Source organism: Adelges cooleyi, unplaced genomic scaffold (genome assembly GCF_023614345.1).
Source record: "Adelges cooleyi isolate 19-005CV unplaced genomic scaffold, UGA_ACOO_1.1 ACOO_flye_CR_arks_rails_tigmint_CR_PRNA_23, whole genome shotgun sequence".
Lineage (NCBI taxonomy): Eukaryota > Metazoa > Arthropoda > Insecta > Hemiptera > Adelgidae > Adelges > Adelges cooleyi.
This window is the reverse complement of record NW_026095893.1, coordinates 1,211,297-1,224,886: the sequence shown is the minus strand read 5'-3', so window position 1 is coordinate 1,224,886 and position 13,590 is coordinate 1,211,297. Positions and strand designations below refer to the sequence as shown.

At 30.8% G+C, this 13,590-nt stretch overlaps 1 protein-coding gene across 1 annotated transcript; it reads left to right on the top strand.

Moving 5' to 3' along the window:
• The first annotated feature begins 5,063 nt into the window (after positions 1–5,063).
• Positions 5,064–6,063, top strand: LOC126835813 (uncharacterized). The gene is made up of 5 exons (XM_050568639.1): positions 5,064–5,144; positions 5,232–5,414; positions 5,504–5,686; positions 5,826–5,903; positions 6,055–6,063. Exons 2-5 carry the CDS (start codon positions 5,268–5,270, stop codon positions 6,061–6,063), a joined length of 417 nt encoding a protein of 138 aa, XP_050424596.1. The 5' UTR covers positions 5,064–5,144; positions 5,232–5,267.
• Positions 6,064–13,590: the final 7,527 nt, after the last annotated feature.

Below are 13,590 nucleotides of genomic sequence, written 5' to 3'. Positions count from 1 at the left end.
TCAAGATAACCATTTTATTGAGAACAATTTCCAAAGCTAATCAAAATTTCTCATGTCTCTGTGGGACACCGTGTATACCTAATGTTAGAAGGAAATCATTTTAAACTAATAGTTTTAGTCAAAACAAATTATTAAAACTCACTTCTGAATTATTTAGTGTTACAGTGGATTCGACAAACATCAAACAAGTTAGAAGCAAAATAATTGAGATTTTGAAGTACATTGTATCTATCTATTATAAACCGATGTTTAACAGTGTGATAAAACTATTACTTTTACTCTCAACAGTTATAGGCTATAAAGGCCAGTTTTATAAGGAAATGAAAAATAAAATCCAAAACAGTAAATAAATATATCAAATACATTTCCGACAAGTATCCAACTGTGGCATAGGTGCAAAAGTCTATTTACACTGTTTTATCAAATAAAAGTATTGAGGTCATAATGCACAAATGTGAAAGTATGGCTTCCTGGTAATACCCGACAAAATTATATAGACGCGACATAATATATTTAGTGAACTTCTTGCCATCTTATATTCAAATTTTGCATTTTTTTAAAAACAAATTAATGCCAAATGGGGTACCCTATCGTACAGTTAAATCCCTCATGTCTTATTCAAGATTAACTGTATAATATGCACATAGTCTTTTCAAAACAAGTTTTCCAATAACATTATATATTTTAGGCCTCAAATCAATATCTTCTGTTGTTTTGCGCTTGCATGCATAGTAAATAATGTGTGTGTCTATTATGTCTATTGATAGCTACCCGGATATTTTCCGGCAAAAATACTGTATGATTTCTATCGATATTTTGTTTGTTTTGTATGCTTTGAATTTCTAGTAAATAACCGTCTTCCGTATTAACAAACCGCCTGTGTACCCGGCTTCGCCCAGGAAAAGAAAAACAATTGGAACAATATTTTTTATTTGCTAAGTTATACCACGACCTAGAATAGATTGCAAAAATAAAGTCATCCTTCATTTGAGTATTAAAATGTTGAATTTACTAATAGGTAAAATAACCACAACAATATTTAATTAATTATACTTTGAATTTGTCTACCCTATATAGATAACCGTGTTGTACTCGTTGTAAATTATAATTGAAGGGCACAGCGTAAAAACGGTAGTTGTGACATTATGAAAATTTTAGAGTATAGCAAAAACAAAGTTCGTGAATTGCTCTACCTCTTACATGAAAACAAAAAAATCACATTAAATGCCACTCTAATGATAAATGTATTTACTTAAATAATCTTTTGACATAAATAAAAAAAATTATTGGCATAAATTGAAAAAAACTATTTAAAAAAAAAATGTTTATATTGTGACTATTACCGTTTTTCCCTGTGTCCTTCAATTGGTAAAGTATACATATTGAAAAACAAAAAATGTGTATTGAATACCAATTAGTAGCTACAAATGCGCGACTTTATTTGTAAACTGAATAAAAAAATATTTTTTTTTTTTTTTGTAAACTGAATAAAAACGTATTTCAAATAAGTAAGAACTCATTAATCTACCTCTCGGGAATCTGCAATTGGGATTTTTGTCCATTTATTCGTTTAGAAAATGACTGGTTTTTTTTATATGAGTCAGGCACTCTTGACGTATATGAAAACAGGAATCGTTTAACCATACGCGTTTAGGCGGTGCCAGTTTTTGTGTTCAAAACTTTAAAAAGTTCAGTTTAAGGCTCCTGGATACCGACCGTTTTTTAGCCAAAACACATAATTTTTGGTCCATCGCACAGACTGAACCAGTGATCCGATAACCAATCTAAAACCAGATATGAAGTCGTCATGATGTTTACTTGAGATCACTTTTTTCAATTTTTAAGTTTAACCCTTTCCAAATTTGATAAAATGTTCAAACGTGTTTTATGCGTAGTAGGAATAAGATATCAAAAATGTACGCTGATCGATCTCAAGTAAACTTCATGAAGAATTCAAATCTGTTTTCAGATTACTTATCCCTTATTTGATAAACTTGTTTGACCGTTTAATACCTTTCAAGTTATTGACTGGGCCATAGTTATCGATATACCATATATGATATTAATGATAGATGTCCAAAAAGTCCGGAAGAGTGTAAATAGAAATACTCGGTATTCGTACTTATATGTACAATAAGTCTAATGAAATAGTACAAATAATAGTACAAACAAGCTATAGTACTTTGCTGCACGTCATGCATTTACCTGTGTTTACACACTGTGCTGGTTTTATATAAGGTTAATACAAATTAAAATGGAAAGTTTTCCTAAAAAGAAGCGATTATCAAAAATAAGAAAAAACAAATAAAATATTAAATCACTCCTCAAATGGAAAAATTATAAAAACTCAATAAGTCAAAATAAGTATCAATTACGATTATTTCTTACTATTTTAAATTCGTACGTATATAGGAAAATTCTGATGCTTCGACGTCGCAGAGCGAGTCTTGTGAAAATGAGTAGCAAGAAAGCAGTAATGATCAAAGGTTTGACATTACATTTACTATATTTTCTGTGATTTTATTTATAATAAAGTAAAATTAATTTAAATAATATTTTATAAATGGATAAAGTGGAAGTATTCGTACATTCCGTATTCACTAATATTCTATTAAAGTTCAAAGTTGTATACTTATATTATGATTTTTCCTTAAGAGGGCGTCTCTTTCAATATTATAATAGGTGCTGTTACTCTAAAACCAAAATTAATCGAGATATTTTCAGTCTGCTAAACATGTAGGCATGAAAAAACATTTTTAAATCGCTTTCAGGATGCTGTGATAGTCCAAAAAATAAATTAACTACCAAAATAGAGTCTTAGTTATTGAACTAATAGTTACACATCACAGTTTAAACCTTTAAATTAAGATTTGTGAAAAATTGCCTATACTTTACTCCTTAAAAATAGGCGTTGCGATGCCTTCTTAAGATTTGGATGGTTCCTCAAAAATTATTAAATGTCATTAACTTAAACGCGGCTGCTAGAAGTTTTGACATTGTATTAGGTTGAAAATTTATCTAAGTATTCCCCAAATATAAGAAAAACTGTTATAAATGGAAAATAAAATTTGATTTTTTTTTTAACTGTATAATCGTTTGCTTTATTTTTTGGTTATAGGTATTGAAGCACCTCAGATAAACGAAGGTAACCACTAATCACAGTTTTACATGCATATTATAGAGGTATAGCTTGGTTAATTATGAACAAGTTCAACCAAAAGGGGGCAAGTTTTTGTTTTAGAATTTCTGTAAGACTAGTCTCATTGCTACGCTCAAAAAATAGAAATAAAAAAACAATTTTCAGGGTGAGGTTTTATTATATATTTTAGGCTAATCATAACGTATAATGGTTATACACTAATAAAAATGTATTCTAAAAAATTCAATTTGTTCAAAGTTCTGTAAAAATTTGGAACTAATTCGACGGTAATACCTAAAGTTGGATTTTTAGAATTTAGAATTTCTCAATAAAGTAGCTTTTAGGTACTAATGGTAAGTTGTACAAAAATTGGCAAATTTGTAGTTCTTTTAAATGTTCAACTATATCACGCTACTAGCAACAAGATATATTTTTAAACTTGTTTTTATTATTTTGTTTTTAAGCCGATTTTAATGACACTAATCTGACAAATTTGAGATGAAAAAGAAGACTATCAACTCTCCCAGCTATAAAAAAATTAATCCGTACTGTAATAAGTAAATATGCATATCAAATTTGTTTATCATTTTATGTATAATTTTCTGTATACATTAATCAATTAATAATAATACAACTATGGAGCGTTAACAACGTGGATACTGGATTTTTCTTAAAATACACTTAATTCAAAGATGCATTACACAGTAACATAAGGATGAGACTTTATCTTTTAATATTGAATGAGCTAAATTTAATTTTTTTGTATTTTTTAGGTGAAAAAGATCCAGATTTTGCAATTTATCTCAACATGTGTCGTTTAATAGGGTTATTCAGAGCAATTGAAAATCCAACTTCTGGTACCGATGGTGTAAAATGTTGTATATCGGCTATAAACCGCATATACTTCAAATACAGATACTTTGATAGAAATTTAAAAAACTAACGACGATAGTAAAATTTAATTTTTACTGCTTTTATATCGAGTTAAAAATAGTTGTTCTAATTTGGAACAATAAAGTCACTAATCTTTTAACGTATAAGGGATAAAGTTAAGAATTTTCACAGTATTGAAATAAATAGTAAAATATGAACCAAAAAGAATACGAAATCACGGTTTTTCAGAATATTAATATTTTCCTAGAAATAAAGTGACTTGTTATTATTGTAGACAGACGATCAACTTTGTACTTACCAAAGTACAAAAATAGAATATTATGCACATTCTTCAAAAAGTTTTTTTTTTAGAATAATTATCACACATTTATTTATAAAAATCATTGTTTCTGAACCGATGATTTCCCCGGCCGTAGGATATTACTAAAATAAACTTGAGTGTCACTGGGCTTCTATCATACCAATAGATTATTTCAAATCACCATTGACAATGATTAATATTTTTTTTTTGGAGATTTCAAAATTGTAATAGATTTTTTATGTACAGCCTCAACCGAGCGTTGGCTTTCTTATAAGTCTGAAGATAGGTCTAGCATATTATACCTACAACAAGTGTAAAATACACTTCGGAACTTTTAACGGTAAAAAGTAGAACATATGTTTTTTAAAAAAAACATTCTATATATTTATATATGCTGGCAAATACTACTAATATAGGTAACATGTGTATTAAAAACGGCTTGTTTATAACGTAACTGTTATTACATTTGTATCACCGCACCATTTCAGTGTAAAACAACATATTTCTCCGAACCGTTTTTGCTAATTTTTCCTGTTTCGAAGGATTTCTTACAGTTAATACAACATGTATAAACTGAATTTTACGGTTTTTGTGTTGATGGTCGTTGTATTGGTTGGAACAATGAGCCAATCAGGACTACATAAAGTCATTTGGAATTTGACGATGGACAGCCGCCATTTACACTGCAGTGTAGATATGATTTCCTACCCGGGTTTTGGCATGGTGTTGCCCAAAGTCAAAAACCTTGACAGAACTTCACTTATTGAATTTGGAAAACCAAATTTGCCGATCCTGCAGGTCGACACACAGGTAATAAACTTCTCATAGAAATTTAAAATTTTGCGCTTAAAAGTTTCTCCGAAATCTATTAAAATATAAAATACCTCTCTCAAAAAGTTATATAAGGAAGAACAAGTCAGTTGGAATTTGACGATGGACAGTCGCCATTTACACTGCAGTGTAGATATGATTTCCTACCCTGGTTTTGGCATGGTGTTGCCCGAAGTCAAAAACCTTGACAGAACTTCACTTATTGAATTTGGAAAACCAAATTTGCCGATCCTGCAGGTCGAAACACAGGTAATAAACTTCTCATAGAAATTTAAATATTTTGCGCTTAAAAGTTTCTCTGAACTATCTATTAAAATATAAATACCTCTCTCAAAAAGTTATATAAGGAAGAACAAGTCAGTTGGAATTTGACGATGGACAGCCGCCATTTGCACTGCAGTGTACATATGATTTCCTACCCGGGTTTTGGCATGGTGTTGCCCAAAGTCAAAAACCTTGACAGAACTTCACTTATTGAATTTGGAAAAACAAATTTGCCGATCCTGCAGGTCGACACACAGGTAATAAACTTCTCATAGAAATTTACATATTATTTTGTTTTTAACAGTTATATACCTACCCCACCGACCAGAACTTGTAAGTTTAAAACTAATTGTTGAATTTAACTCTATCGCTGTATTCTTTAAATGTATTTAACAGGTTGTTGGAACGACCTTTCTGACTGGCATCCGAGAAATGGGCAAAGGCCTATTCGCAAAGGTGTGTTACGGAGTTTTGGTCAGTGCAGTAGCTATTGTGATGCTTTTTGCTAGTATTGTCATACTGGTACTCTTACTCACGGCTATTGCACCTTTGCTACTTGTATTGACTTCTTATGCACTGTTGCTGAAACTTCTGACTACCATGGTATTTCTGCCGATGTTTCTAGTATGGATAATCGTCAGTGTCATTGTAGTTTATATTGTTATTCATTTGAAACGTTCACATATCATATGATGTTTTCATACATTAACAATTTTCACATAACTTATATTATTATGGTATAAACTAATTGTATATACTCCAAGCAGCGGTACACCACAGCCATGGTGCGTAACCCGTCTTATACAACTTGGAACACAAACTATATAATTTTGTAAAATAAAATGATTTTGTATTTCACAAGTTTACTGGTTTGTTTTTTTATGCAAATATATTTTTTAGTAATATCACATGTTATCGGATCGTTTTTATTAATACCGCTATACAACAGAACAAATGTAGTGAAGCTATTTTTAGATACCGTCGACAATTACTTTTAACTTTAACTCAATACTTTTACTGACATTTGAAAAAAAACGCTTTTACATTCGCCCCGCTTAACCCTGTAAGACGTGGTGGCGGTTAGGTTAGTATAATTATTGTACACTTCATAAGTTTTAGAAATCGAAATTACCACTTGATAACGTTTTATTGACTTTTATACTACGCGTATACTGCATAACTATATCACGAAAATGTAGAAATCGTTTATCTCTTTTTTGGAAATACTCATTTGACGTTGTGAGAAATTATTTTTATTGACCGTACTAGAATTTTTTTTATTTGTCAAAAAATGGAGATCAATAAAATTGGTAAAGCATTGACTAAAATTACGATTTTGAGCGACGCGGTGCATATATTAGTGTTATTTATGAAAGGATAATTGTTTATATAATGTAAAACGCAGTATTAAAACCTATGTTTCTTAAATTAAATAGCGTGGCAAAAAAAATTAGGGATTATTAGAGGTTGTAACTTAATATGGTCATGTTCTAAATTTTCTCCTCTATAAAATCTACTAAATTAGAAATGCCGTATCTCGCCGCTTTGGAAAATAATGACATTAATAAATGAAATGTGATAGTAATTTTAAATTTTTTCTGTAATATTAAATGAATGTAATCAAAAGAAGTCCTTAATAAAAAATGGAGATTTGTTTGATGTTTTGAGGGTTCGAGGTACCTTAACATTAGTTAACGAATTACAAAATATTCTCTGTCAATACATAAAAAATAATCTGTACGATTGTAACAATATAAAACTGCAATGGGACCAGACAGCAGATAATTTTGAAAGATATCTTGAGCAAAAGCTCTTAGGATTTTGTAGCACGGTAAAATCAAAATGGAATGCATCTAATCGTACCTTAAAAACTTTTTTAAATAATAAGAGTGGTTGGAACTAGAATTTAACTTTAAAAAAGGAAATATTATGAATATTAGAAAAAGAATATATTATAAACATTATATAACGAATTTTGACCAGCTAAAATAGCAATTGAAAACACTTTGCGACGTCGTGGTGTTTTTTTATGTGCTGATCGATTTTTCAAAAACAAATCGTTGTATACGTTAACTCGTCACCGGTCTTGTGCAAGTACTTATATACTTGGAAATATATACACAGGTCTACGTACAAGTCTGCGCGGTGTCTGGCTGACAAAATATTATGTATTATTGGATCACGTGTGCAGTTCATTGAAATGTAGTATGATTTTCTTATAAACACCGCTTTATCGCATCAGGCACCATTAATAATATTCGGTTAGTAAGTTTGAGCTAATCTCAATGGTTTATTACAATAACATTGAAAAAGTATTAAATTATAAATTATTTTTCTTGGTATTTTAATAACAGTCAAATGTTGACTAACGGTATACTTATTATTTTTTTTTTTTATATAAAAATCGTATATTTGCATACATTTTTTTTTAGATATTATGACATTAAAAAATAAACATTTTTTTTAATTGGGAGGTTAAAAAATATTTTGGGGGACTAGGGGCTAACCGGTTCCCAACTTAGGCCTTAAGTTGCGCCAATGTGTTAATAGTTTCAATAACTATTATTATTTATTTTTAAGACTTATAGAAATAGCAGAAACTACCCTATGTTTTTTGTGTATAAATAAATATTTTATTATTGTATAAACAGTAAAAAAAAACAATTTATTGTTTGAATTCTCGATTATCACTTTCTTATATTTTTTCAGATATTCTTATACTTATTTTTAATTGTACAGACTGAAGAATACTGGGCCTGGGCAACGCCAAGTACAATATTTAGACAACAAAATACTTTTTAATATGTACTATTCGAAATTCTCCTATGATTAGAGGTATGGAATTAGTATCAATACATTTCATATTGATTTATTATCTCGTTCAATTATTGATAACAGCTTTATTTTAAATAAAACAGTACTACATTTAACTAGTTTGTGTGAAATATCCAAAGACCTACGATTAGATGTATATATTGTAAATATTTATTAATTATTGTAATCAAATTATTGTCATTATTCGGATCGTCAAAGCGCCGGTATCATAGAAACCATGGTTTGTTTCATTATGCAACATAGTTTGTCTTGGTTATGTTTTCACATATCATAAATTGTTCGCATAATATATAAATTGTTTATTCTTTGTTTTCTTTCATTTTTACCTGTAATAAAAATGAGTGACATCAAGTCTTTCGAGGGACACCTCGCCGAAAAGAAGCCAGCGTTGTCTGGAAAACGTGGAAGGTCAGTTGATGATTAACTCTGAAAATTATGAAAAAAAATGTTTTGGTTTTTCTTATATGTTTGCAGATCCAACGACGACAGTGTACCGGATTTTTCGCTTTCGCCGCCGTTTAAAATGCAAAAAATTGAAGACCCGCATGCTTCTTGCACGGCTACCCATTGCTGAACTCAGAGAACAAATAGCTAAGATGCAACAAACGTCGAAGCAAAAAGATGCGCAAATTTTTATGAAAGATAAATTGGTAAGTAGAAATTTACACCGGCTCCGGTAGGGCTCGAACGAACGAAGGAGATTCCATCCTGAATTTTTATTTTCTTTGATAGATTTTCGTTCTGAAAGCAAAACGTTTCGCCGCCGAAACTGAGCTTCGCAAAAAGATGGACTCCGAAAAAAAAGTTCATAACAGGAAAGCGGAAATGTTAACGAATAAAGTCCAAACACTACAAAACGAAGTTGACGCTTTGACCAAAAGCAACCACAAACTGAGTGGAAAGTGTGGCGGCAAGGCGAAATAAATTCCATATGGGTAGCTACTACCAACTTTATATTTGTTTACGGCGTGGTGGTAAACGTAAAATATTTGGTAACCATGTATTTATTTTTAGTGATATTTATATAACTAATATGTAAATATCGTAAAAAGGATTACACTTTGATTATAAATTCATTGTGTAATCCTTTTCTTGTACACATGTTAACCTTGTATAATATTTTGTGATATAAATAATTTTGTGTTTTTATGTTTTGTATATAATTATTTTCAATTATTTAATTATGTTGTACTTGTGACTGTGTGATGTTGTACTTCAAACTTTGTTAAAATGTAAAATTTATTAATATGTATTAAATGAATTTGTATTGTTATAACCTATCTAATATTGTCATGCTGTGTAAAAAAATAAATTATGTGATTTGAAAATGAAAGTTATTTTTCGGTCGTTATTAGATATCTTAGGAGAATAAGTATAGATAATTTTTTTTTTTTAAATAATCGATGAAATCTTTTGATAATAGTATATTGCCGCCGCGACGGGCTGGTGAGCTTTCCGCGCGCGCCGCGGCCTGGTCGAGCCGACCGCCTGCCCCGTCGCGTTGTCCCAGCCGGGCGTCCCGCCACGTGCCGCCGCCTATGGGAACGCAAAATTACCGTATATTATTGAAAATTATTTGTAAAACGGACACACTGTGATAGCCGTTATTTACCTTAAAAAAATACTTATTTTAATTTTTGGAAAACAATTTTTTTTTTGAGAACAAACGATCGTCTAAACGGATAACATCGAATTGAATCCATCCTACTTTTAGTTATTTGAATTGAGTCCAGTTTATTATCTTAATATGTTTGATTTTATTACGTAGATAAGATCGTAAGCGTAGTCTCCTTTGCTATTATTAGTAGGGAATTTGGACGGATTATATTGAATTAAGTCCCGAAAAATGGTGTTGGTAAAGTAAAGCTGGTGGCGAAAAATTCAGAAGTTGGGTCTGTCTAAAGAATATAAGTCTAATTCGGAGAAAAGTAGATATCTCAAGTACTTTTTCGGATTGCCATTTTCAAACGAAAATGACGTAGTTGAATGTTTCACGGAAGATTTGATGGTGAACCATGTGATGTGATTTGAATTGACAGTTTCACAGATTACATTTTAGATGATTACATTGACAATGAAATTGGATAGTTTCCTCCCAAAATTCGGTGTGATTTTTCAGCAAGCACTAATCGGACAACTAACAGTTGTGAACGTTTTCATACAAAGTGAAATGCATTGTTTCACTGGGGACATCCATCCGAAAAATTTTTTATTCTTGTTGGCACTCTTCTGGGCATACAGTCAGATACCTACATAAAAATACGAAGCAATGCAACAAAACCATATAAAAAAAACATTGGAAAAAGAACCATTTTTTACGGGAGCAGATTATCAACATCAACAAAAAATATTAGCAGATTTGACTATGTGAAATCGGTTTAATTTTCATTTTTACCAGCAACTATTTAAATTTTGACATTATTTTTAAAAATTATTAAAATTGAAAAAAAATTTGTTTAACCATTTATAAACAGTGTACACAAGCACACACACATTTTTTGGGAGACTAATCAGTCAAACTCCATGTGGTGTCTCCTGGATAACGCTAATAGACTGAAGGCTCAACTCAAAAAACCAAAAAATATTTACTTTTGGTCAATGTATTTTATTTAAAATTTTTTTTTTTTTAGTATCTTCAGGGTTGTAAGCCCCGTTAAGGATCTATGCTGTAGTTTTATGGGGTGTTTATTATCTTATGTTTTTTTTTTATAGCGGTTTAAATTGATGAGAACAATTTTCATTTTTGAAATAGTGGGTTTTTGTCGATTTTAAAATTTATTTTCTCAAAAACTTGACGTGCTATGACAATATTTTAAACACACATTTGGATTGCTTGCGAAAAAAAATCTATCGGACAATGTTGGTGTTTCGTCGTTTGCACAAAACTCACCCAAATATAACAACAACACCTAGTTATTCACAAGTAATATTGTCCTTTATCTTTTTTATTGTAGGCGTTTTAAAATCACTTTGACAGGCAAGGTATAATACTACATCTATTAACCAACTTATTTGAAAGGAGTACATTTATCAACATGTTTTTGCCATTGAAAAGATCATCGACGAAATGATCTCAAATGTGTAATTAACACTACAAATTGCGCCGTTCAAATGGAATAATTTAGGTGTTATATTTTGTACAGTTACAGAGTGTACCACTTTTGGTCATTAAACAAAAGGGTTAAATATAGTAACTGTGTTTATATATACAAATACTGGCACTACTATTCGATTTGTAAATCAAGATATGATGCTGTTACTTAGGCTAAGTGTAACTTGGCTAAAGTCTTAATTGAGATTGTACGTCACTCTGGATCCAGGGATCACTGATACTCATCTTTGCTACCTTTTAGTCTATTATTATAGTCTTATTATCTCAACATCTAAATTATAAAGAAACAAATGTATGACTTTATGCATTATAATTACTATAATATAAGATCACACATGTTGCAACATTAAACCGGATTGGTATGTTCAGCAGTTTTAATAACAATCAACATGCTCTCTGTGGATTTTATAAAAATGTATACTAACTTTAAATGATCAAATATTAGAAGATCTAAGCCCCTTAAGTTTTAAAACATGATGTGTCCTGGCCCAGAAGTAATGCCTAGTATATTTAGACAACAAAATACTTTTTAATATGTACTATTCGAAATTCTCCTATGATTACAGGTATGGAATTAGTCAATACATTTCATATTGATTTATTTTCACGTTCGACTATTGATGACAGCTTTATTTTAAATAAAATAGTACTACATTTAACTAGTTTGTGTGAAATATTCAAAGACCTATGATTAGATGTATGTTTTGTATATATTTATAATTATTGTAATCGAATTATTGTCATTATTCGGATCGCCAAGGCGCCGGTGTCTTAGGAACCACGGTTTGTTACATATTAAGCAACTCCGTTAATCTTGGTTATGTTTTCACATATCATAAATTTGTTCGCATAATATATAAATTGTGTATCCTTTGTTTTTTTTTCATTTTACCTATAATAAAAATGAGTGACATCAAGTCTTTCGAGGGACACCTCGCCGAAAAGAAGCCAGCGTTGTCTGGAAAACGTGGAAGGTCGGTTGATGATTAACTCTGAAAATAATGAAAAAAAATTATTTGGTTTTTCTCATATGTTTGCAGATCCGACGACGGTGTACCGGATTTTTCGCTTCCGCCGCCGTTTAAAATGCATAAACTCGTCGACCCACATGCTTCTTGCACGGCTACCATTGCTGAACTAAGAGAACAAATAGCTAAGATGCAACAGTCATCAAAGCAAAAAGATGCGCAAATTTGACCAAAGACAAATTGGTATGTAGAAATTTACAGCGCTCCGGTTAGGGCTCAAACGAACGAGGGAGATTCTTTTGTGAAATACCCTGAATTTTTTTTGTTGATAGATTTTCGATCTGAGAGCAAAACATTTCGCCGCCGAAACTGAGCTGCGCAAATTGATGGACTCTGATAAAAAAGTTTATAACAGGAACGCGGAAATGTTGACGAGTAAAGTCCAAACGCTACAAAAAGAAGTTGACGCTTTGTCAAAGATACGTCGCAAGCGGAATGCTGCTGCAAAGTCCGGCGATAAGGCGAAATAAATTCCATAGTAAGTTACTATGAGTTGTACTATTAAGGTAGTACCCTATTTCATAGGGTCTCCCGACTTTATATTGTTTTCTACTTAGATGTATAAGTCCACCATAGTCTGTTACGTGGCCGCCCAAGCTGTCGATATCCGGATGTCCTAGTATGTAGTATTAAGTTAAACTTAAGTGTTCCCGGGTCGACATTGGATGCATAAGTCCACCACAGTCTGTTACGTGGCCGCCCAAGCTGTCGATATCCGTATGTCCTAGTCCTACAAACTAGGACTTAAGATTAACTTAATACTACATATTAAATTGAACTTGAGTATTCCCGGATCGACATTGGTGTGTCTTTATTTTCTTATACTTATGTTAACCTTGTATATTATTTGTGTATTTATGATTCGTATTTAATATTTTCAATTGTTTAATTATGTTGTATTTGTGACTGTGTGATGTTGTACTTTAAACTTTATAAAGTTGTATAAAATGTAAAATGTGTTAATATATATAAAATGAATTTGTATTGTTATAACTCATCGAATAAATGTCATGCTGTGTAAAAAAATAAATTATGTGATTTGAAAATTTGTTATTTTTCGGTTGTTTTTAGGTATCTTAGGAGAAAAAATGTAGATGATTTTTTGTTTTGTTTAAATAATCAATGAAACCTTTTGATAATAGTAGTTTACTATTTTATTTTATACTGTATACTAGTGATTATACTA

Coding starts and splice junctions, on each gene's coding strand:
- LOC126835813 (XM_050568639.1), top strand. CDS start 5,268: ATGGACAGTCGCCATTTACACTGCAGTGTAGATATGATTTCCTACCCT. Junction 5,415..5,503: donor TCCTGCAGGTCGAAACACAG/GTAATAAACTTC, acceptor TCTCTCAAAAAG/TTATATAAGGAAGAACAAGT. Junction 5,687..5,825: donor TCCTGCAGGTCGACACACAG/GTAATAAACTTC, acceptor TGTATTTAACAG/GTTGTTGGAACGACCTTTCT.